Source organism: Labeo rohita, chromosome 16 (genome assembly GCF_022985175.1).
Source record: "Labeo rohita strain BAU-BD-2019 chromosome 16, IGBB_LRoh.1.0, whole genome shotgun sequence".
Lineage (NCBI taxonomy): Eukaryota > Metazoa > Chordata > Actinopteri > Cypriniformes > Cyprinidae > Labeo > Labeo rohita.
Window position 1 is genome coordinate 26224813 of NC_066884.1, and position 24827 is coordinate 26249639.

At 34.6% G+C, this 24827-nt stretch overlaps 2 protein-coding genes across 2 annotated transcripts; both read left to right on the forward strand.

The window, feature by feature from the left end:
• The first annotated feature begins 4343 nt into the window (after positions 1-4343).
• On the forward strand, positions 4344-5894 carry LOC127179043 (uncharacterized). The gene is made up of 3 exons (XM_051132294.1): positions 4344-4413; positions 4497-4599; positions 5273-5894. Coding segments are annotated over exons 1-3 (264 nt in total). The 5' UTR covers positions 4344-4411; the 3' UTR covers positions 5432-5894.
• Positions 5895-7760: 1866 nt separating this feature from the next.
• Positions 7761-24444, forward strand: hacl1 (2-hydroxyacyl-CoA lyase 1). The gene is made up of 17 exons (XM_051131824.1): positions 7761-7903; positions 9545-9649; positions 9754-9794; positions 9872-9952; positions 10048-10120; positions 10344-10421; positions 11379-11473; positions 11614-11726; positions 11824-11959; positions 12045-12150; positions 12266-12349; positions 14104-14205; positions 14331-14485; positions 16972-17130; positions 17245-17352; positions 17617-17803; positions 20812-24444. The coding sequence occupies exons 1-17, from the start codon at positions 7853-7855 to the stop codon at positions 20842-20844; spliced, it is 1707 nt and encodes a 568-aa protein (XP_050987781.1). The 5' UTR covers positions 7761-7852; the 3' UTR covers positions 20845-24444.
• Positions 24445-24827: the final 383 nt, after the last annotated feature.

Sequence of the window (24827 nt, forward strand, 5' to 3'; positions counted from 1 at the left end):
TCACTACTGAAACATTTGGTGGCATTTTGATAGCGGCATATGTCACTACTTTCTAATTAAATTATTATTACAGTGTTTCGGTAGTGATATATTTGGGGAGAGGGCAAATTCTCCAAATCTTCCTGGAAAAACAATATGAGAATTAACTGCACAATTACTAGAAACGTGTACCTTGGATATTATACAATTTGCATGCATACACATTTTTTGGGAAAAAAAAAAAAGTTTTTTGGAAACAAGATGTTTCCAACTCTGACTTTGAACCAAGTATGTAGAATGCCCCATATGTATAAATGCTTACTTAATCCTGTTTGAAGTTATCCTAACAGGAGTATTTTTGAGCATTTTTACATAAATTAATTGTATTAGATTAAATGAGATATTTGGAAAAAGAACTCAGATCAAAATTAGAGAACAGTTACATTTATTGGCGTTAATCTGGCACCTGGTGCTTAATTATATGACAACCCTATTTAACTGGCAGCATTCCTCAGATTTTTATTGATATTGCAAGATGGCGGGTCGCACTAAGGTGACTAGAATGTTGTGACAGCAGGTCGTCCAGATGAAGCTCCAAAGGATGAAACATTCAGCCAAGAGAAGCTGGTCATTCCAGTTCTGTGGTTTCTGGAATATTGCAGGTTTACAATGACACTAATTCATTCAAGTCTCCCCAAAAACGCTGGTCATCTACGTAAGACAAACGTTTGAGAAGACGTATAATACAGAGACTCTCAAAGGGAAATCGGTTCAACACTGCAGCCGGAATTGCTTGCCAGTTCAGTGCAGAACAGGGTAAGGATCTGTCGCAGTATGTTTAAGAGAGGTCAGACTGAAAACGCACTCTGCAGTGAATTGGTGGGTTTTTGTTAAATGTGAGCCAAAATCATCACAATTAAAAGAACCAAAGACTTAAACTATTTCAGTCTGTGTGCACTGAATCTATTTAGTGTCACAATTTGAGTTGAATTACTGAAATAAATGAACTTTTCCACGACATTCTAATTTATTGAGGTGCACTTGTATATATATAATAAGGTGCCATGTATATAACATTTTTTAAAACTAATTACATCATCTTAATTTCTTCCTTCAATTGTCTGTAATTTCACAGGGTTCATGAAGGTTCAGCACATGCTGTCTTTTTGTTTCCCAGACAGAGTTCAGACAGTTCATCCTAATTTATATGTACTAATCATCATCAGCATTGTGATGATGATTGGTACATATAAACTGAGATGAACTGTCTGAGCTCTCCTGCACTCTAGTCATCTTCATCCTTATCCTTATCATCATCAACACCACAATATTAATACAAACATTAACAGGAATGAAAAGGCATAAGTGCATAAATCATATGCCTATAATTTACCTTTTATGCCTTTTAATTCTGCCTACAATTCTATTTAATATGGTAATATTAAATATAATATCTATTTAATATGATCATATTAAATAGATCATTTTCTTCTTGTCAGACATTTAAGAAAATATATATTTTCTAATATATATATATATATATATATATATATACATATATAAACTATTTAGCTCACATTTAAAAGGCTATAATTGCTCTTTGTCAGTGTAATATTCATACAATAAATATATATGTAATGAAATAATATAAATAGAATGTGGAACCCTTTGCATAAACACACTGAGTGAAGCTTTGTTCCATTTTTGTATGTTTTTTTTTTTTTTCTTTAAAAAAAAAAGCCAGATAAGTGACCTATATATATTTTTTATTGGTATTATATATTATATTTTTTACTAGTTACATCTTACCAATGGTGTTTTTATTTCTCATACCTTGTAATGACATTGTATTGTGTTCTTCAATTGTTCAGCACATGCTGTCCTTTTCTTTCCAGGCTGGACAGAGTGCAGGAGAGACTTCAGACAGTTCATTTCAGTTAATGTGTACTTTTACTGAGAGCTGCTAAACATGAGCTTACCTGTATACAATCTTTATATTTATATATGTGTGTATTATATGTGTGTGTGTATATAATATATATATATATATATATATATAGCTTAGTATTTTAGTATAGTATCTTCTGTAGTAATAAATAATAATAAGATATTTAGGTAAAATAAGAAAAATGTACACATTCTTTCTGTTTTAAAATGCGTTGTTTTTCCTTCTGAAGCATCAGTTAATGTTTGAACCTTCTGTAATAGTTGCATATGAGTCCCTCAGTTGTCCTCAGTGTGAAAAGATGGATCTCAAAATCATACAGTCATTGTTAGAAAAGGTTTAAATACACAAAAATGCTAAAAAAACAAATAATTTGTAGGATCTGAAGGACTTTTCTGAAGAATAGCGGCCAGTTTAACTGTTCAGGACAAACAAGGGACTCATGAACAACTATCACTAAACAAAAAAACACAGCTGTGGATCATTCAGGTAACAACATTAAGAATCAAGTGCATGTAAACTTCTGAACATGGTCATTTCCATAAATTCAACTATTATATGCATTTCTTTCTGGCTACTTTGTATAGGTTACTGCGTAAGTACCAGTACTTCTGATTGGGCTGAGGCTGGAATTTAGCGAGTTTGAAGTAAAAGTATTTGACGGATGTATAATATGTATCAGGAGCATTCACTCAGTATCATTATCTCATTTATGACCGAGATGGCTTTTAGCTGGTTTTACATCTGAACTCTTCATTTTTTCTTTGTATTTTTGTCAATTAAATAAAGGTTAGAGAGAATGAACAGATAACGTATTATAGATTTTATGACATTTCACAAAATCATAGGGAATGTTTTTCCTTTAAAAACTGAGCAAAGTAGCAAGTTAAAGTTATGTAGAGCATGAATGCTGTAAAAACAAGACACCGACCACTAATATGAAGTGGCTGATCATGAAATGAAGTAAAACACTTATCAGCTGTTAATTATCAGCAATTACAGTAAGTAGTTAAGTTAAACTTTCTCAATACTAAAGTCACTTTTTCAAAACTCTTCACAAAGTTCTCCTAACCATCCTTCAACTTGACACAGCAGTTTATTCCACATTCAAAATGTTAAATGTTGCAAATTTCTTTCTTATTCATTTTTGTGCTGTACTGTACTGTACATAAGTCTAACAGTTTTGAGAACAAGCAAACTGGCTTGTATAGTGCATAAAAGTTTTAGTGGTGTTTGTGTTGAAGTGATAAAAGAATTTATGTAGTTTGACAGATGTTGTCAATGAATGCATTCTATGCCAAAGCAATGATAAATGATCCACTGTTAAGCCCACATAGAATGATGTTGTGTTCGCTATGTGAAGATTGTTGAAAAAGGTACTTAAGTACTTCAGTAATTCGTCCTAGCGATTGTAAAAAACTGTAAGTGGAAGCAATCCAAGAATATAAGTGCCTTGTTCCTTTTAGAAAAGTCTACCCCATTCTTCCAGGAACCAATATCACAAGTGGCCATAGACACAGTCTTGAGTGTTTTTATAGTTAATAGTCAGTTACTGTGATGAACTGTCAACCTGTTGCAAAAGGTTCTTGAAAGGTCAACAAACACTTGTGGCTCACTACCCCCTAAAAAGAACACTCATTTATTTATTTATTTATTGCAAGTGAAAAATAGGGCTGTCAATAAAATAAAACTGTCAATAAATAAATAAATAAACATAGAATAATCTCAGTTTTTTAGAAAGTCTTTAGAAACTAATTATTATAGTAAGTAGTTATATTGTGTTAAACTTATTTAACTAATACATTATATTAAAAAAGTATTTTATTGAATTTTTTATATTAAAATCACATCTGACCAGAATGAATCTCCCCTCCTGTCAAAGACAAAAAAGACTGCAAGTGGCTGAATTTTGAGTAATTTTAATATCAGAACAAATGCTTTTATCCTGTCAAGATAAAGAAAATAGACAAGCAGGACACACAGATCTTTAATTTAGCAATAAAAGCAGCGTTGCTCATGCTTTATTATCGTTCTCAGTGGGATATGCAATTTTAAGAAAAGTAGCCTTCACACTACTGGTTGTTAGTGCAAAATAATAATTGGTTGTCAACATTCGCCCTTGACCATACTCATTAAGATATTTCCTACAATTCCTGTATTTCGCTAATATGTCCGGCAGTCTTTTACATTCATCATGGCTCTTTAAAGGTTAAGCCATAAATACACCATCATTATAAGAGGCTATTCTGAGTTGTATGTCTCTAAGGGAGCCATGATGACGCAATAAGGTTAATTATATCAATTATGGCACTCAGTGTCTGTCCAGATTTTCTTTGAGAAAAAAGGAAACGCCAATTTGCCAGAAGGTGCAAATTGTTCATGTATGGCGTGCCTCTTATGCTGTGTATAAAAGCAGGGGCAGAACCCTTTTGGGGAACTGAGGCAACCCAACTGCAAACTGACCTGGCGATCACAGCCACTGCGAACATGTGAGTCCTTTCGCTCAGGTGAAGATGTTGAGGTGGTCCGAGGAAGAGTCTGTAATGTCTCTGTGTTTGTCTTTCGCATCCAGGTTGACAGTATTGGCTCTGATGACACTGCTGATGGTCCCGGTAGAGTCGGACCTCTCCAATGAAGAGTTGAAGTCTCTGAGTAACCCACAGAGCAGGACCTTGGTGAGTCACAGCAGCTGATCCTTCTTGATGATTTTGATTAAAAATAGGCAAGTGTGGGAGGTATATTTGAGGATTTATGTTTTATATTAGGAATATTTTTCATGTATTTGCTCAAGGAACTGGTCAGTTTTGAGATTTAGCTTTTTGTGAAATTCAGACTAGTGGACAGAAAACATCCAAAATACTATTTGATAAAGTATTTATCTTATTGCATTCAAATTATTATACGAAAATATGTGTCTTTTTTATTATTTACTGGCTTTTGAGTTTTGAACCTGGATTTATCCTGTGGTTAGACTTCTATTTTGGAATTATATGCAAATTAGTGCATATTTAATTAGATAATGCCAAAACATAACACTTTTGAAATGTAGTCAATCAAATGGGGAAGTATGATGATATCTTGATGATATTTTTTACAGTTTGTTACCGTATTCGTTGCTGGAGTCTCAAAAACTTTTGTGCTAAAAGTCTAAATTTGGCACAAAAGGAAAAAGACCAGGATAAGACTTTTTATAACCAGAATTCAGAGGCTGAAATTAATATTTATATGCGTATATGTGTATTATTTACAATCAGACACTGAAAATAAAATCTGCTTTGTATACTAAATATTTAAATAATATTTTAAATAATATTCATGTTGTCATTTATCTGTCTAATATTTTCACAGTTTTTCCGGATCCTGCAGTCGTATCTTGAAGGCAGAGAGAGCGAAGCTCAAGCAATGAACAGGAAAACAAACGTGAAGGATAGCAAAAACAGCAATATAGAAAATACTGGTTATGACAAATATGACCTCTTTCTTCACAATGACATTTATGATGTTTAGCTGAAGATTTCATTTTTAGTTTCACATGTAAATCAGGTATTATGTCTAATAGTTTGAGAAATGTTCAAGTTATTATATTTGTAATGTTGTTTAGCATGGATAAACCGAAACACTTGCTTGACAAATGTCTGTTTTTCTTTATATAATATTTAATGTTATAAATGTTTTCTAAAGTTAAAACTAGCTGATAAAAGCAAAGCATGTCATAGATATTGTGTTTATATTGTAAGTAATACGGAAGAAATGTATTGGTCACTATAGTTGAAATCTTTCTAGTTGTTTATTTGTTTACTAAATAAATATGAGAATGGAAACATCTCATTCTTAATTCTATTCTACAGAAAGAAACAGAGAAGCAGACATTATTCAAAAAGAGTAAAGATCTCTTAAATGGTTGAAAAAAAAATGAAATGCTGAAAACTTCTGTGTAAATATTAAAAGACGTTAGTTTAAAATAAAAGTAATGAACACTACATCTAGAAACACTATATCCATGATTTCTAATACACTCAGAAATAAATTGTCCTTCATTGACCTGTATCAATAAATAGACAAGGGAAATGTCATATTTATGAACAAAATTTGAAAGAAAGCTAAAGCTGATACCAATGAAGAGAAACACTAAAAGGGAGAAACCGTGAGCCGTGTGTTTTTCTTGTCTTTCCTTTTTTCAAACATAAACCTGTAAAGCAAGAATAATAGATTTATCATCTAAATGTATGTGTTTCAATTATATGTAATGTTAACCAACTTTTTTTTTACTTTTATAATAAGCAAATGTGACATGTTAATTAAAAAAATAAATGTAGATAGATAGAAATGAGACAGGGAAATGAGCCATGGGTGTATTCCTAAAAGAATAATCATAAAAAGGACAGAAAACTAAAAATATGGATTTGCGTACAATTATGGTATTATCCATACAGAAAATAGAAAAGCACAAAAATAAAATAAAAGTTGTCATAATGCATCCAAAATGTGGCACTCTTTTTGTTGTTTGTAAGTCTAAGAGGCGAAACAGGAAAAAGGGGAAAGATAAAGGAGATTTAAACCATTTTTGCTTATGAATGAAGAATTTTGCATTCAGCATAAGAAAATTAACAACATCTTCATCAGATAATAGCTTTGGTTAAACATATGGTAAAAATATAACATATTTGAGGACATAAGTGCTTAAGTCAACCCATAATTTGCTGGGTATACTACAATCAAAAAAATAAATGGGCAGCTGTTTCCTCAGCATCAGAATATTTAAAAATGGACAAATGAACAGGATAGATTTTATAAAGGATTTTATAATGAATCTCCTTAACCTTGTTGGATATGCAAAATGTACTTGGCAAAAGCCAGTTGTTTTTTTTTTTAAATTTACACTACCGTTCAAAAGTTTGGGGTCAGTACATTTTTATTGTTTCTTTTTTTTTTTTTTTAAGAAATTAATACTTTTATTCACCAAGGATGTATTAAGTTAATAATTAAAAGTTTATTAAAAGTTAATAATAAATAATTTACATTGTTATAAAATATTTATATTTTGAATAAACACTGTACTTTTTAAACGTGTTATTCATGAAAGAATCCTGAAAAAAAAAAAAATCACAGGTTCCAAAAAATATTTGGCAGCACAACTGTTGATATTATCCAACATTGATCATTCTAATAATAAATCCGCATATTAGAATGATTTCTGAAGGATCATGTGACACTTAAGACTGGAGTAACAGCTGATAAAAATTCAGCTTTTCATCACAGGAATAAATTCTATTTTAAAGTATGTTAAAATAAAAAACATTTTATATTGTAAAAACATTTTGCAATATTACTGTTTTTTTTTTTGTTTTTTTTTTTGTATATTTTTAATCAAATAAATGCAGCCTTGATGAGCGTAAGAGACCACTTTAAAGACTATTACAAGTCTTACTGACCCCAAACTTTTGAACGGTAGTGTATATTTGTTAAAGGAACCCTAACAGAATTCCCTCTTGGAGTCATCTTATCTTGTTCTAAAATATTTTGCGAATATATCTGGTATTGCATTTCCGATCTAAGATATGGATCCCAAACGTAAAGCCAAATATTGCCTTTACTGAACTTAAGGTGATTTTTAGTTATGTGGGTTAAGCCTGCTGGGACAGCTTTCATCAAGGTATTATATTCCTTTGATGGGATTTTAAAATTATGGAGATTCATAAATTGGTCCTAAGTTAAAATATCACCAAAATCATCAAACAAGCCATCTTGGGAAAAAAGGTCAGAATGGAGTGACGCTCTATCCAGTCTATCCAGTAGGTGGAGACATGAGCTTCAATTTATTTTAACTACACACAAACACAAACCACAGAAGAAGAGCAGCAGGAGGACAGAAGAGCAGTTTGTTTTATAAGTGTATAAGGGTGAAATGACTGTGTTGTGACGGTGATAATGGCTGAAGTGACTGGAGCTCAGCTGATCGCTGAGGCGCTCAAATCTCAGGTCTGTGTTGTGTTGCCGTGTGCTTCTCAAAGTTTCTCCTGTATATTTTCAAAGGGAGTATCCATTGAAAGCCTTTGTCCTCTTACACTTAGTCTAGAATAAATGTGTATTTTACAATTCGCACTATTACATTATTTGCAACGTGATGTAACATCGCCTGCTGTACTATTGAACTTGGACAGTGTGTCAAAGGTGCTGCGCATGCGCGCCAGAGCTGTCAAACAATGTACTACAAAATATGTATATAACAAATTCTTTGTGTGTGTTTTTTTTTTTTTTTTTTTTTTATATGTTCTGATATTATTAACAACTTGACCAAATGTGTAACCTAAACCTGGGTTTTTCAATCTTTAAGATGCTAAAACCCTCTAAATGTGATAGTATTCCTGTGAGGGGCATTAATAGTGAGACAATTGTTACTTAAATATGTGTAAATTACTGTTTGCAAAATATTTTGCTTCTTTTACATCATTACCAGTGTTGTGGGGTAATGCATTACAAGTAACGCAAGTTATGTAATATTATTACTTTTTCCAAGTAACTAGTAAAGTAACACATCACTTTTTAATTTACAAGAAAATATCTGAGTTACTTCTTTCAAATACGTAACACCAGTCACTTTCCGCCCCATTTATTGATTAAAAGCTCTGAATTCCCCATGTTGAGAGAAATCGGGAGTAACATGTTAGTTCTAGAATAAATCTGAACATGCATTAATTCACCTCACTCACAAAAACAGATTCAGTGTTCCTCAAAATGAATAAAAACAGTGAAATTCAACTCAGAATATGACGCAAACCTGCAATAATTAAATATCCTTAATGCGTTTAATACCATTTTATTAACTAACCTTTCGATGATCTACTTCAACCATACTAATTAGCAAAAAATACTCAAGATAATCTAACATTTGTTCCTTTTTTTTATTGGTGAAGAGTTGATATTTTTCTTCTGCGGTCTACTGTACAGACGTGAATTTACTTTTCTCAAAGCCTGAGGCTTTTGGTGTGAAAAGGCTTTTACATTTGCCAAAAACAGAACTTTTTATATTAAAAACAAACAAGCAAGCCCTGCCCAGATTTAAAAAGTAACGCAAAAGTAAAGTAACACATTGCTTTCCATAAAAAGTAACTAACGTAATTAGTTACTTTTTTAGGGAGTAACTCCATATCGTAATGCATTACTTTTGAAAGTAACTTTCCCCAACACTGATCATTACATTTTTACTTACTATAGTATCGTACTGTTGGATGTGTTGTTTATTCATTTAAATCAAATTTTGTTTCATTGTAATCAGTTTATTTAAATCAAACTGATTGTTTTAATCAAATGTATTATTATTTTTTAAATCATTGCATTACTTTATTATTAAATAAATACATTATTCATTTGTACTCATATATTTTTTTATCAACTTCTATGTTTATTTGACTTTTTATTTATTTATTCCCCTCTGTTTTTCTTTAAAAATTCACATGGACCCCCCCCAGCACTCCCTTTTTTGTTGTACTTGTTTGTTTTATTGTGCTTGTTTTATTGTGCCTTAGATTACTAGAAATAACTTTCAATACTAAAATTAATATTAAACATATTAGCATGTCTATTAGGTATGTCTTTACTTATATTCCACTCCATGTGCAGAATGTGGAGTACATGTTTGGCATTGTCGGCGTGCCTGTCATCGAGGTGGCCATGGCTGCCCAAGCAGCGGGCATCAAGTATGTTGGTATGCGCAATGAACAAGCAGTAAGTTATTCTCACTTTTCACTTTTATTTCAAAGATGTCCCTGTTTTATTATATTGAAGACTGTCTGGGTTTGTATTTCCATGCATCTTCTTTTTCCTAACAGGCCTGCTATGCTGCATCTGCTATTGGGTATTTGACAGGAAGGTAAGAATATGTCAGTTTATTTCTTAGTATTCGTTTTTCCCGCTCTGTTTGTGCTGAAGCTATGTTTCTTTTTCCAGGCCAGCTGTGTGCCTGGTCGTGTCTGGGCCGGGCCTGATTCATGCGCTTGGAGGAATGGCCAATGCTAACATGAACTGCTGGTAGCTCCCACACTGCTGCATTCACTTAAGATTAAAGCAAATTGACCTCAAATGGGCATTTTTTTGTACTTCTCTTTTCTTGTTTGAAATCACAGGCCTGTCATTGTTATTGGTGGCTCGTCTGATAGGAACCAAGAAACCACAGGAGCATTTCAGGAGTTCCCTCAGGTAAGGTCAATAGGAAAAGTTTGGCTTTGGTACATAAACAGCTATCATAGTATTAATTCTGCACTGATACCTTAAGCAAAAAATTCAAAAATTTTTGAACCATTTTTAAATTTTAACCGTATTTCTGTAGTTAATGTGTTAAATGTCTATTTAAGGAAAGAAACTCAGTTATTTGTATTTATTTTTCTAGTGTTTCTGATACTCTTTTCCTGCTCTTTATCAGGTTGAAGCTTGTCGTCTGTATAGTAAGTTTTCTGCTCGACCAAGCAGCCTTGAAATGATACCAGCCGTAGTTGAAAAGGTAAATATGTATTATGTTCTTAATCATGATTCTCGGTTTTGTTTAATACCCTGTGTAAACAAAATTTGAGTTTTGTGGCTTGCAGGCTGTATCTGTAAGCTTAGAGGCCTTCTACAACAAGTTGCTCAGTTTTAGAAATTTTAGAAACTGTTTAGAAAAAACATTTTTTTTTAAATGTACATTTTTAGCAATTTCAAATTGAGATTTAAACACCATCTGAAAGCTGAATAAATTAGTATACAACTATGTGAGATACAACTATTTGAAAATCTGAAATCTGAGAGTGCAAAAAAATCGCCTTTAAAGTTGTCCAAATGAAGTTCTTAGCAATGCATATTACTAATAAAAAACTAGGTTTTGATATATTAACGGTAGGAAGTTCACAAAATGTCTTCATGGAACATGATCTTTACTTAATATCTTAATGATTTTTGTCATAGAAGAAAAATCTATAATTTTGACCCGTACAAGTGTATTGTTGGCTATTGCTACAAATTCTACATTCAACAAACAAATTAATACTTTTTCCAGAGTTGTTATTGCTAACCAAACTTTTGAAAATGTTTTTGTTAATTGAAATGATTTTCAATTTGATTTGAAATAGTAAAATGACTAAAATTCAAATAAAAAATAATAAAAATAAACAACTCATAACTAAAGTACTAAAGCATAAAAATTAAAATATAAATAAAATATAAAAAATAAAATAAACTGAAAATATAAAAATAAAAACTAATTCAAGTAATATATTAATAAATGACATAATAATTCCTACAGAATTAGGTTTTTGAAATCTAAAAATGCAGCAAGTTACCTGTAAGTGGTAGGTTTAGATGTAGCGTTAGGGTAAGAGGATAAAAATATAGTTTGTACAGCATAAAAAATTACGCCTATGGAATGTCCCCATAAAACATGAAAAACCCAACATATGTGTTGGTGTGTTTTGTCTTTTATCAGGCTGTGAGAAGCAGCATTTACGGCCGTCCAGGAGCATCCTACATAGACATAGCTGGAGACATGGTAAATGCCAAAATAGACCGGGACAGTGTCAGGTGAGCTTTATGTAAACTTAAACACGAATCATAGCAATGGGAGTTCCTTAAGCAACTGTATTTTATGATGTAAACACTTATTGTTTCTGTTACGTACTGAAATGCAGAATTGCATTGCATGCTTCTTCATTTTTCTCTAGGTTTGTTTCCTGCTGTCCTGCTCCTCCTGTGAGTCTGGCTGACAGCAGGGAGATCACACAGGCTGTCCGGCTGCTCAAAGCAGCTCAGAGGCCTCTGATCATCATCGGCAAAGGTGAACAGAATAGAACTGAATGACCCAGATGTTTGAGTGACGGGCATCTTTACAGCTGAAACTGATCAAAACAATGTCAAACTGTGATCATCTGTAGGTGCGGCGTATGCCAGGGCAGAGAAGGAGCTCAGGGAGCTGGTGGAGGCAGCTGGGATCCCTTTCCTTCCCACACCTATGGGGAAAGGAGTACTGCCGGATGACCACCCGAACTGTGTTGCTGCAGCCAGGTCCAGGTGTGCATATGCATCTAAATGATGTTTCCAAAATCTATTTTTGATAGACTGGTGTGATACCTGACCTTGTCTTTTTCTGTTCTAGAGCTTTATTGCAGGCTGATGTTATAGTGTTATTGGGTGCCAGACTCAACTGGATCCTGCACTTTGGTTTTCCACCTAGATTCAGTCCCCATGTGAAGATTATTCAGGTTTGTTACACCTTGGACACTCAGTAAGTTTCCGCAACCTTGCCATAAAGACTTGCCATAGATGGCTAAATGATCAGTTCATCTTTAATGTGGTTTGTTGTGTGAATTTGTTCAGGTGGATCTGTGTGCTGAGGAGTTGAGTAATAATGTGAGAGCCACGTCTGCTCTTCTTGGAGACATACGAGCTGTGGTCAGACAGGTAAACTACAGTATCACCTCAGTCGTTGTACATAAAACACAATGTTTTTTTTGTTTTACACACTTTATCTGCATTAGCAACTTGGAAGTCTGTATGTTCAATGGACTCTGTGAGAGACTCCTGATGTTCTATTGAAATCCAGTATAATTTGTAACATTTGTTTCCGTTTAGTCGCTCTTTAAGGAGAAGTCCACTCCCAAAACAAAGATTCACATATAATGTACTCACCCCCTTGTCATCCAAGATGTTAATGTCTTTCTTTCTTCAGTTGTAAAGAAATTATGTTTTTTGAGGAAAACATTTCAGCATTTTTCTCCATATAATGGACTGCTATGGTGCCCCAATTTTGAACTTCCAAAATGCAGTTTAAATGCGGCTTCAAACGATCCCAAATGCGGTTGTATTGTCTAACGAAACGACAATTTATATACTTTTTAATGTCAAACGCTCGTCTTGTCTTACTCTGCCTGGACTGTTTTTTTCCGGTTCAGTCAGGGTATGTCGAAAAACTCCCACCTCATGTTCTCCCTCAACTTCAAAATCATCTTATATCGCTGTTTTACCTTGTTTGTGGGAGGAACAATCCCTCAGAATAGGATGATTTTTGCAGAGCTCATTTTGACAAGGTGAAAAGGGTGTTGTTTTACAGTACCATTGAGAATTTTTAGTATAATATAATAATATATAATATAATAATAAATATAATAATAATATATAATATAAAGTATATTATAGGCTTTTCATTAAGACCCTAAAGAATCATATCAACTTGTGGAAAATGGGCATCCGATGACCCCTTTAATCACTAAAAACAACTTTTGTTTAGATCATGAGAAAATATATGTTATATTTAGATCACAAAGAAACACTTATGTTTTGATCACAAAAAAAACTTTTTCAGTTCAGCCATACACATTTCAGTTTAGCCATACAGCCGTACAATTCTTTGGACTTTTGACGATAGAGTTTTAATTTTCATCCCTTTCATGTGCTGATTTTTATGAGAAACTTGTGAGAAAACTACTTTTTATCTTGTGGTTACAAGGAAATGTTATGTTCGCAATAAGAGAAAACAGCTTTTGTTAAATGTACACCACAACTGAACTTGTGTTTAGATCACAAGAAAACTGTTTTTGTTATGTTTAGATCATGAGGAACAATTTTTTGTTTAATTCACAAGAAAATCACTGTTGTTTTAATCACAAAACAACTTTTATGTTTAGATCATGAGAAAACACTTTGTTTAGATGTAAAAAAACAAAATTGTGTTGATCACAAAGACAGCTTCTGTTGTTTAGATAATAAAACAACTGATCTTTAGATCATGAGAGAAAACATTTTATGTTTAGCTCACAAGAAAAACAGTGTTATGTTTTGATCACAAAAACAACTTTTATGTTTAGATCATGAGAAAAAAGACTTTATCTTTAGATCACAAGAAAAACTGTTGATCACAAAAGCAACTTATGTTATGTTTAGATCACAAAAAACTACTTATGTTGTTTAAATCACAAAAGCAACTTATGTTTAGGTCATGAGAAAACAACTTAAAGAACACACATTTCAGTTTTGCCATACAGCATATTGATTTCTGTATAATTCTTTGGACTTTTGATGACAGAATTATCATTTTCATCCCTATTATGTGCTGATTTCTTTTAATAGTTTAATATAATTAAAAAGTGTAAAAGTTATGGAGAATAATGTTTTACATGAAATGACTCCTCATATATGTTTTTCTACACTGTTTGAAGCTGTTGGAAACTATAAGATCAGAGTCCTGGAGATTTCCTTCTGATTCACAATGGTGGTCGACTCTAAAGGAAAAAATGACGGCCAATGCTCAGATATCAAAGGTGAGCTTGTGTGTCATTAGTAATTTGTGATGTAATAAAATAGCATCAACTGTTTTCAATAAACATGTCAACGGTGTGTTTAACATTTATGGTATTAAGTAAACCATTGTTATTGTTTTCCACAGAGTCTTGCTCTCCAGTCCACTCTACCCATGAACTACTACACAGCTTTCCACCACATTTCTGAGCTCCTGCCCAAAGACTGCATCATAGTGAGTGAGGGAGCGAACACTATGGACATTGGCCGCACCATGCTGCATAATTACCTCCCACGACACAGGTGAGAGACTGGTGAGATTTTCTTGCCCCACTTTGTATTTGAAGGACTAATGACATTTATTTATATAATCATTATGATTATATAATCATAATTGTCATCCAAGATGTTCATGTCTTTCTGTCTTCAGTCGTGATGGTTTTTGAGGAAAACGTTTCAGGATTTTTCTCCATATAATGGACTTCATTGGTGCCCGATTTTGAACTTCCAAAATGTAGTTTAAATGCAGCTTCAAAGGACTCTGAACCCAGCCGAGGAAGAAGAGTCTTATCTAGCGAAATGATCGGTCATTTTTTTTGGAAAATAAATGTTTTTATACTTTTTAAACACAAAAGCTGGTGTAGCACAGGCTCTGGGATGAGTGTTCACGACACTACGTACTATTGAATAACGTTAAGAGGTCATTCGAAATGTAGGCGGAACTACAGACCCAGTGTTTAGAAAGCTGTTTACAAACAAAAAGGTGCAACAATATCATCCTCTCAAGTTGTAGGAGAAAATAAGATGGAGTTTTTCGCCATACTGAGGACACAGACGATGGACTTCGTAGTAATGAGGGGTCGGATCATTTTACTGACTCGGACCTTTGTGTCTCATTCAGCAAAAATGAACAAATCTCTTTTCGAGTCATTTCGTTCATTTTAGCAAAATATAATTAAAATGTTACGTGTTACTTCTCTAACACATCTACTGCTTACACAAACGTTGATCACACTACAAACAAGACAAAAACTATAATGCTGTAAAAAAACAGAAAAGATTAATTCATTGTTTACCTGGGTCTTTAGTCTATGATTAGCTCACCGCACCTCTTATCTGACAAGTTTTTGGGTTTGAGTCGTTTGTTCATCACATGACAGCCCCATAAGATGAACGACTGACTCGAAAAACCCGAAGACTCGAAACAGGTGAACTAATTCCAGTACAGAACCTAATGTTGAGCATGCGCGACTGAACGAATCACTCCCCGAGATGACTCGTTCTTCCCGAGTCACATTAAAGATTCGTTCAAAATAAAAGAATCGTTCAAGAACGACCCATTACTAATTCGTAGCATTGTGGATGCGCATCCCAGAGCCTGCACTACACAAGCTTCTGTGCTTAAAAAATATAAAAAAAATTATTTTTTGAAAAAAAAAAAAAGATCGTTTCGTTAGATAAGACCCTTCTTTCTCGGCTGGGATCATTTAGAGCCCTTTGAAGCCACATTTAAACTACATTTTGGAAGTTCAAAATCAGGGAATTTCTCATTTTATTTCTCACAGTTGTTTATATCTCACAATTCTGACTTTATAACTTGCAATTGCAAGAAATACCATCAGAATTGTGAGATCAAAACTCACAATTCTGACATTCACACAATTCTGACTTTTTTTCCTCAGAATTCTGAGATTGCAACTGAGTTATTAAGTCCAAATTTGAGGGGAAAAAAAGACAATTCTGACCTAATAACTCAAAATTGCATGTTATAGGATAACTCACAATTGTGAGTTTATGTCTCACAATTCTGATTTTATTTCTCTGACTTTATAGCTTTAGATCAAGAGAAAACAAGTTTTATGTTTAAATCACAAGAAAAGCTTGTTTTGAGCACAAAAACAACTTCTGTTATGTTTAGATCACGAAAAACAATTTTTGTTGTTTAGATCACAAAAACGACTTATGTTTGGGTCATGAGGAAACTATGGAAACCTGTTTCTGCCACTGAATAAAAATAAAAAAGGTTATTGTGACTTTTAATCTCACAATGCTTACTTTTTTTCTTATTTTATGTGAGATATAAAGCCACAGTTCTGAATTATAAAGTCAGAACTGCAAGATATAAACTCGCAGCTGCAAGAAATCAGGTCAGAATTGCGAGATAAAAACAATTTTGAGAACGTATCAGCCTTTTCCCCCCTCAAAATTGGACTTTATAACTCGCAAATGCAAGTTTGTATCTCGCTATTCTGACTTTTTTTTTCACACAATTTTGAGTTTATATCTCCAGTTCTCACTTTTTTTCATGCAATTCTGACTTTTTTTTTCACACAATTTTGAGTTTATATCTCCAGTTCTCACTTTTTTTCATGCAATTCTGACTTTTTTTTCTCAGAATTGTGAGATATCAGCTTGCAATTATGAGTTTTAAAGTCCAATTTTAGAGAGAAAAAGTCAGAATTCCCAGATGTAAGCTCGCAATTGTGAGAAAAAAGTCACAATTGTGAGGAAAAAAAATGGTACTTTTTTATTTTTTATTCAGTGGCAGAAACGCGCATTCATAGGAAACAGCGTATGTTTAGCTTACAAAAAAAGTTTGTTAATATCAAGACAGAATGCACATTTCAGTTTAGCGATGCAACATTGATTTCTGTATGATTCTTTGGACTTTTTCTTACAAATTTTAAGAATGTGCCATAATTCAGATGCTAAAACTAAATAATTCTGTTAAATGTCGAGATCTGCCGGTGTGATGTTGTCCAGAGCTGTAACCTGAATGTTCTATACAGGTTAGATGCTGGTACTTTTGGCACTATGGGAGTTGGCCCAGGATTTGCCATCGCAGCAGCAGTTTTGGAGCAGACGCAGAAGAGCGCTCAGAGAGTGGTGTGTATAGAGGGAGACAGCGCCTTCGGTTTCTCTGGCATGGAGGTGGAGACCATGTGCAGGTGAGTGATGCATCCACCTACAGCTCCACCTATGGGGCATTTGTGCAGTGTGCATAATATTAAAATTGTTGTCTTTGCTCTGTGTCACTATAACCACTCTGCACATCTAACTAGGTATAAACTGCCAGTCATCATCATAGTAATCAACAACAATGGGATCTACAGTGGAGTGGATCCAGAGACATGGAAACAGATGGAAAAGATGGGAGACATGACCACCATGTGAGTCTCTAGAGCATGAAAGGAACAGTCTGGGTTCATTCCAGGCGCCCAAAGAATGAACCCTAGGAGACCAAAACAAATTTTCATTTTATCTTGTTACAGCAATTGCAAGCAGCCTATTAAACGATTATCTTGGACTAAGATGGAATAAGGATAATACTAGAAATTGCTCCATGAGACAAAATTAATGTCAATAAGATTAATTTCTACTGAATTTAGCGAGTATCAAATCTTGTACATAAAACTGACCTGTGTGTGTCTTAGTGCTCCTCCGGTGACGCTGCTACCAGAGGCACGGTACGAGCAGGTGATGAGTGCGTTCGGGGGTCGTGGGTATCTGGTCCGAACGGTGGAGCAACTCCGCAGTGCACTACAAGACAGTCTGAACAACACACAGATGCCCAGCCTTCTCAACGTACTTATAGACCCAGCCTCAGACCGCAAGCAACAGGTACTGCACGTACACACACACACAAACGCAACCTTATGTTTTAGTTACATCAGCTGGAGTGTCTGTAACAATTTATATCAAACACTACTTAGTTGTACAGTATCTCACAAAAGTGAGTACACCCCTCACACGTCAGCAATCATTTTAAGTATATGTTCTCAAGGGACAATACTATAGAAATGAAACTTGGATATTTTAGAGTAGCCAATGTGTAGCTTGTATTACAGTGTATATTTACTGTCCCCTAAAAATAACTCAACATACAGCTATTATTGTCAAAATAGCTGGCAACAAAAGTGAGTACACCCTAAGTGAACTTGTCAAAACTGTCCAAAGTGTCAATATTTTGTGTTAGCACCATTGTTATCTAGCACTGCCTTAATCATTCTGGGCATGGAATTCACCAGAGCTGCACAGGTTGTTGCTGGGATCCTCTTCAAATCCTCTATAATGGCATCATGGAGCTGCTGGATGTTAGACACATGGTGCTTCTCCACCTTGCACTTGAGGATGCCCCATAGGTGCTCAGTAGGGTTCAGGTTAGATCACCTTCACCTGCACCTTCCTTAGCAAGGCAGTTGTCATCTTGGTGGTGTGTTTGGGGTCATTATCATGTTGGAAAACTTCTGTTCGGCCCAGTTTCTGAAGGGAAGGCATCATGTTTTGCTTCAGAAATGTACAGTACATTATGGAATCCATGTTTCCCTCAATGAACCGCAGCTCCCCAGTACCAGCAGCACTCATGCAGCCCCAGACCATGATGCTACCACCACTATGCTTGACTGTAGGAGAGACACAATTTTCTTGGTACTGCTCACCAGGGCATCACCACACATGCTGGACACCATCTGAGCCAAACAAGTTTATCTTAGTCTCATCAGACTATAGGACATGCTTCCAGTAATTCATGCTCTTGGAGGGGTTGTCGTCAGCAAACTGTTTGTGTGCTTTCTTGTAAGCCAGCTTCAGAAGAGGCTTCCTTCTCGGATGACGCCAATGCAAACCGACTTGTTGCAGTGTGCAGCATGTGGTCTGAGCACTGACAAGCAGAGCTTCTACTTCTGCAACCTCTAAAGCAATGCTGGCAGCACTCATGCATCTGTTTTTTGAAGCCAGGTTCTGCACCTGACGCACAGAACGAGCACTCAACGTTGATCGACCCTTGCGAGGTCTATTCCGAATGGAATCCGTGTTGGAAAACCTCTGTATGACCCTGGCCACAACACTGTAACTCAGTTTCAGGTTGTTTCTGAACCTCTTATAGCCTAGGCCATCTTTGTGGAGAGCAACAGTTCTAATTCTCAAATCTTCAGAGGTCTTTGCCATGAGGTGTCTTGTTGAACATCCAGTGGTCAGTATGAGAGAACTGTACTCAAAGCACCAAATTTTAACTGCTCGAATACAAAATACACAACTTTGTATGGTCCTGTCAAGCAGACAAAAACATGAACATGATGAATAGGATATGTGACTTTGCATGGTTAAATGACATAGTGCTGTTATTACTTAGGGTGTACTCACTTTTGTTGCCAGCTGTTTTGACAATAATGGCTGTATGTTGAGTTATTTTCAGGGGACAGTAAATATACACTGCTATACAAGCTGCACATTGACTACTCTAAAATATATCCAAGTTTCATTTCTATAGTATTGTTCCTTAAGAAGATGTACTAAACACTTTGCCGTAATGTAAGGGGTGTACTCACTTTTGTGAGATACTGTATTTTCTAATTTTAACCCTATACAGCTTACTGAATCATATTTGATATTCAGCTAAAGTTTAAATTGTCAGCATGATCAAAACTTTGCTGAAAAACCTGTTGTACACAACCACTTGGTTGATATACTTTTTTTGAATCCAAGAATCCAAGCTTTTGAATGGTATAGTGTATTTTTCTATTCATCAAAGAATCCTGAAAAACTGAAAAAAATTTACTCAACTGTTTAAATATTGATGATAATAATAATAATAATAAAAACAAATAAATATAATAAATAATAAAATAAAAAAGTAATGATGCTGAAAATTTAGCTGTGATCACAGGAATAAATTACATTTTAAAATATATTAAAAGAAAACTGTTATTAAACATTAAAAATCTTACTGTTCAAAAACTTTTGGCTGGTAGTGTACATCTATTAGTCATCATTGTACTGCATTACATAATATGTTTTGCCTCCACATTAAAAGCCAGAGAGCTTTGATCATAAAACTAAGCATTTAAATGTCATCTTACTAAGACATTATTGGGAAATATAGAGTGTTATTTATGTGCATCACTGATATTAATATGCATTTTATGTAAGTTATGATGATCTTAATGATTTACATTACAAGCCATAAGAATTTCAACTCATTTCGGGGCAATTTAATTATCAGCAACTGCTCCAAATTGTATATTTCTGTTCCGTTTGAACCACTGAAGGTGTTTTTTTTCCCCCTCCTCTATGAGTATGAGCCCCATATTTTTATTTTTATGTTTTGACTAACACAATAAACAAATCATATATTTTTCAGACTATTATTATAAGCTTTACATCAGGCTTTACAGGGTTTAAAAAACACTTATGCAGGAAAACACTTGATTGGAAATAGTGCGCTGTGGTTTTGGACCCCTGACATGTTTGACTATTTAGAGTTCCTAACATCACAAGGCCGATGTAACCGTAAATTTCAACACTCACACGTTTTTTTTAACCTCCCCGACATATACACACATTATACATAACTGACCTTTCTATTTTTGAAAGTTATGAGACCCCATTATTGAAAGTTGTGACCCTCTTTGTTGTGCCGGGTGTATCCTGGCAACCACACGCAGACATATTGAAGGATTGGGTGTCACAGCGAGCTGGAGCACTGAAACTCTCTGTGTATGTCACACTGACACTCAAAGGGCTTCCCCAACAATGAATGGAAACTGTCTTCAAAAGCATTTCTTCATGTGTAAACAGAACTTCTGTTGTCGTTAATGTTCATAATGAGACTTTGTGTTTCTCTCTTATAGGAGTTTCCCTGGCTGACACGTTCAAATCTGTAAAGCTGAGAGAGCTATCGGATGAGATCGGATCATGTCTTGATGACCTAACATTGTTTCTTATACTACATTCAGTCAATTTACTGTAGGTGGCACTATTTCCTATAAAAAGAAAAATTGTATAATTTTAACATTATCTCAGTCTCTATTTACTGAAATTAATTTCCAGAGATTTCTTTCTATGAATACTTGAGGGATAGTTCACACCAATATAAAAATTCTGTCATCATTTACCATTTCCACGCACCTCTTTCCATATGACAACAGTTCATAGAATGCTTCAGGAATCCAAACCTGGGAACATTACATTTGCACTTCCAATTCCATTGTCCTGAAATCAACAGGTTGTTGGTTAATTGTCTGAAATTACATCTGTGGTTCACAATTCATGTTTCATATTTTCTACAATAATCCAAAAGCCTGTGAAAAGATCTTTTTTGTCGAGGTAAACAGGGTGATGCTAACTTCCTTGTTGGTTAACACAAAATGAAATCCCTGGAACACACTGATTGAAAAATTAATTTGTATGGTTTGTGCAGTGTATTTCTACTAAGCACTTCTAAAGTTATCGTTCACTGATTTACTGATAATTCTTGTTCACTGATAACATCACAAGTTGTAGTCACTATGAATTGTCATTCTATGGAATAGAGCGGCATTAAGATTCTTCAAAATTTACATTTATTTTGTTGTTCATCTAGTCATACAATTTTGGAACAACATGAGGCTGAGTAAATGATTTTGAAGAACTATTCCTTTTATAGAGAAAATGCTTACACTCTAGAAAAATGCTGGATTAAGAACAACCATTTCTGGGTTATTTGGCAACCCAGCACTGGGTGATTATTGGACAGAACACATGCTGGGTTATTTTAACTTTTCTTTTTTTTGACTATGTTGCTTGGTCGGTCAACCTGTTGAAGGTCTTTCATTTTGAATGATAAAAATGTATATATACAGTTATATACAGTCAAAAGTTTACATACATCTTGCAGAATCTGCAAAATGTTATTTATTTTAGCAAAATAAGAGGGATCATACAAAAGGCATGTTATTTTTTTATTTAGTACAGACCTGAATAAGATATTTTAAACATAAAAGACATTTACATAGTCCACAAGAGAAAATAATAGTTGGGTTTATAAAAATGACCCAAAAGTTTACATGTGCTTGATTCTTAATACTGTGTTGTTACCTGAAAGATCCACAGCTGTTTTGTTGCTTTTTAGTGATAGTTGTTCATGAGTTCCTTGTTTGTCCTGAACAGTTAAACTACTGTGTAAACTTTTGAACAGAACTGTTCAGGACAAACAAGGGACTCAGGAAACGACTGTCAAAAAAACAAAAAACAAACAAACAACAACAACAAACACACACACACACACACACACACACACACACACACACACGTCTGGTTTATTATCCTTGTGGGGGCAATGGTTTGTATACTGTCCACACTGTATTTTCTATCCCCTTACCCTAACCCTGCCCCTAAACCTAACCCTTACAGAAAACTTTCTGCATTTTTATTTTCTCAAAAAATCTCATTCTGTATGATTTATAAGCTTTTGTACCCATGGGGACCGCAGGCTGGTCCCCACAATGTCAAAAATTTCAGGTTTTACTATCCTTGTGGGGACATTTGGTCCCCACAATGTAGCAAAAACAAGTACACACACACACACACACACAGCTGTGGATCATTCAGGTAACAATATTTTTTTCCTCTGGTGAACTATGTAAACGTCTTTTAGGTAAAATGTCTTATTTAGGTCAGTACTAAATAAAAAATAACATACAATATGTCCCTCTTATTTTTGTAAAATAATTAACATTTAATTAACAGATTCTGCGAGGTGTTTGTGAACTTTTGACCTCAACTGTATATTACAAGAACAGTTCACCCTGGTGAAAAAAACAGCATATGCTGGTAGGTATGTCTTGATGCTGGTCCTTTGCTGGTTTATGCTGGTCATGTTGCTGGTCAAGAACCAGCATAAACCAGCAAAGGACCAGCTTAAACCAGCATCAAAACATACCTACCAGCATATGCTGTTTTTTTCACCAGGGCATATACAATATTCAGTGTCAAGTCAGTCCTTTATAAACATGAAATCTTCAAAAACACAAAATTAAGTTAGCAGCCAGTGGGCAGAAAACTGCTATCAGTAGGCTGTTCCAGTTCACGTCAGTCAGTTTGTTAGACATTTAAGTTTCAACCTGTCAACCACCAGCGCGACCACAACCGCAGCAATGGCGCACTAGATCAATACAAAAACCGCCCAATTTCTACTCAAAACTAGCCCAAAAGTAGCCCAAAGGGGGCTCCCCCAGTAAGAATCACATTCCAGGGGGTAAAATACACATTTTTTTATTCGTGTTTTGGGTTCCCCTCATCAATCTAACATTCCAGGAGTTAAAATATTACATTATTGGAGTCGCTTCAACCTGTGGACATGAAAAAAACAAACAAACAAAAAAAAAAAAAAAACGCAGCAACAGTATAAAAGTAGCCCCATTTCTGCGGACGTGGCAACACTACACAGAATGACTGTGGACAAAAAATACAATTTGTTGAGTCAGCTTAAAATAATTTGTTACCCTGCTGCCTTAAAATTTTAAGTTCAGTCAACTAAAATAAATTTAGTCAACTTGAAATGTTAAGTTGTACTAAGTAACAACTTAGATATTTGTGTTCGCTAAACTTAACAGATGTGTAAGTAACCCAGCTGCCTTAAAAATTTAAGTTGAATCAGCTCAAATATCTAAGTTGTCACTTAGTATAATTTAACATTTCAAGTTGAATAAACTTTTTTTGAGTTGACTGAACTTAAAATTTTAAGGCAGCCAGGTAACAAATTATTTTAAGCTGACTCAACAAATTGTATTTTTTGTCAACAGTCATTCTGTGCAGTGTTGCCACGTTGACTCAAATTGTTTTTTACAGTGCAGCACCTGGGTAAAAATATTAAAATAAACTCAATAACATGACCCAACAGGCTGAACCCAACATCTTTTTAGAGTGTACATTGTCTAATAACAAATTAAGGGACATTTGGCTGTATAGACTATGTATATTTGATTATTTTAATTTACAATTTATTACCAATTGTACCCCTATTGTACATTTAGATGTGTTTTTTAACTTCACCTGACCTCAGGTCAGTGTTGTGTGTGCTGCTCTAGAGGGCTTCTGTTTAAGCTCATCTGTGTCTATGGGTAATTGAGGTCTTCTGGTCTCATCTTCTGCTCTTTCATAAAGTATCATTACCGTGCTGCTTTATCACAGAGTGAGAGCTTCTCCTCCTTAGCCTTGGCAGATCACACCGTCTTCACATTTCCAGGTGTGGAAATGTTCCCAACAGTTTTACAGCATGTAAAAGACTTATTAAAGTAACCATTATCGCAGCCACACTGTAAAAGCCTAGCTATAATTTAAATGATTGTGCACAAGCAAAAATGGCCTTACTTGCTGTACATTGTTAATGTATAAAGAATTATAGTGAATTAAATATATTTTTGTAATAACAACTTGATCCAATTAATGTAATTTGATAAGATTTTGTTTCCTGTGATGGAACATTAAAATGCGGTTCATATGGACTCATCTCTGCCTGTCTTTCACTCTTTCCTCTTCTTTCTGCACTCTGTCTGATTGGAGGCGTTTACAGACTGCATCCTTCACCAGGCTTTTAAACGGCCCTCTTCATAATTGCTCTGTCATTAATTCTGAGGGAAAGTAAAGGCGCCAATAAATTGTGAGTAGTGGTGGTCGATAAGTCCTGAAGAAAAGGACACAGAGAGGGAGGGCGAGATAGACGAGAGGGGCTGGAAAACATCTGTGATATTCCACTACAGAGCATGCAGGCTAATTCTGTCATTTTATGCATGTGTGTACATCACATGCCTGTGGCAGCCCGTCTCAGATTCAAGTCCTCCAGCTCAGAAATTGTAGATGGTCACACTAAGTTATCACTACCCTAACC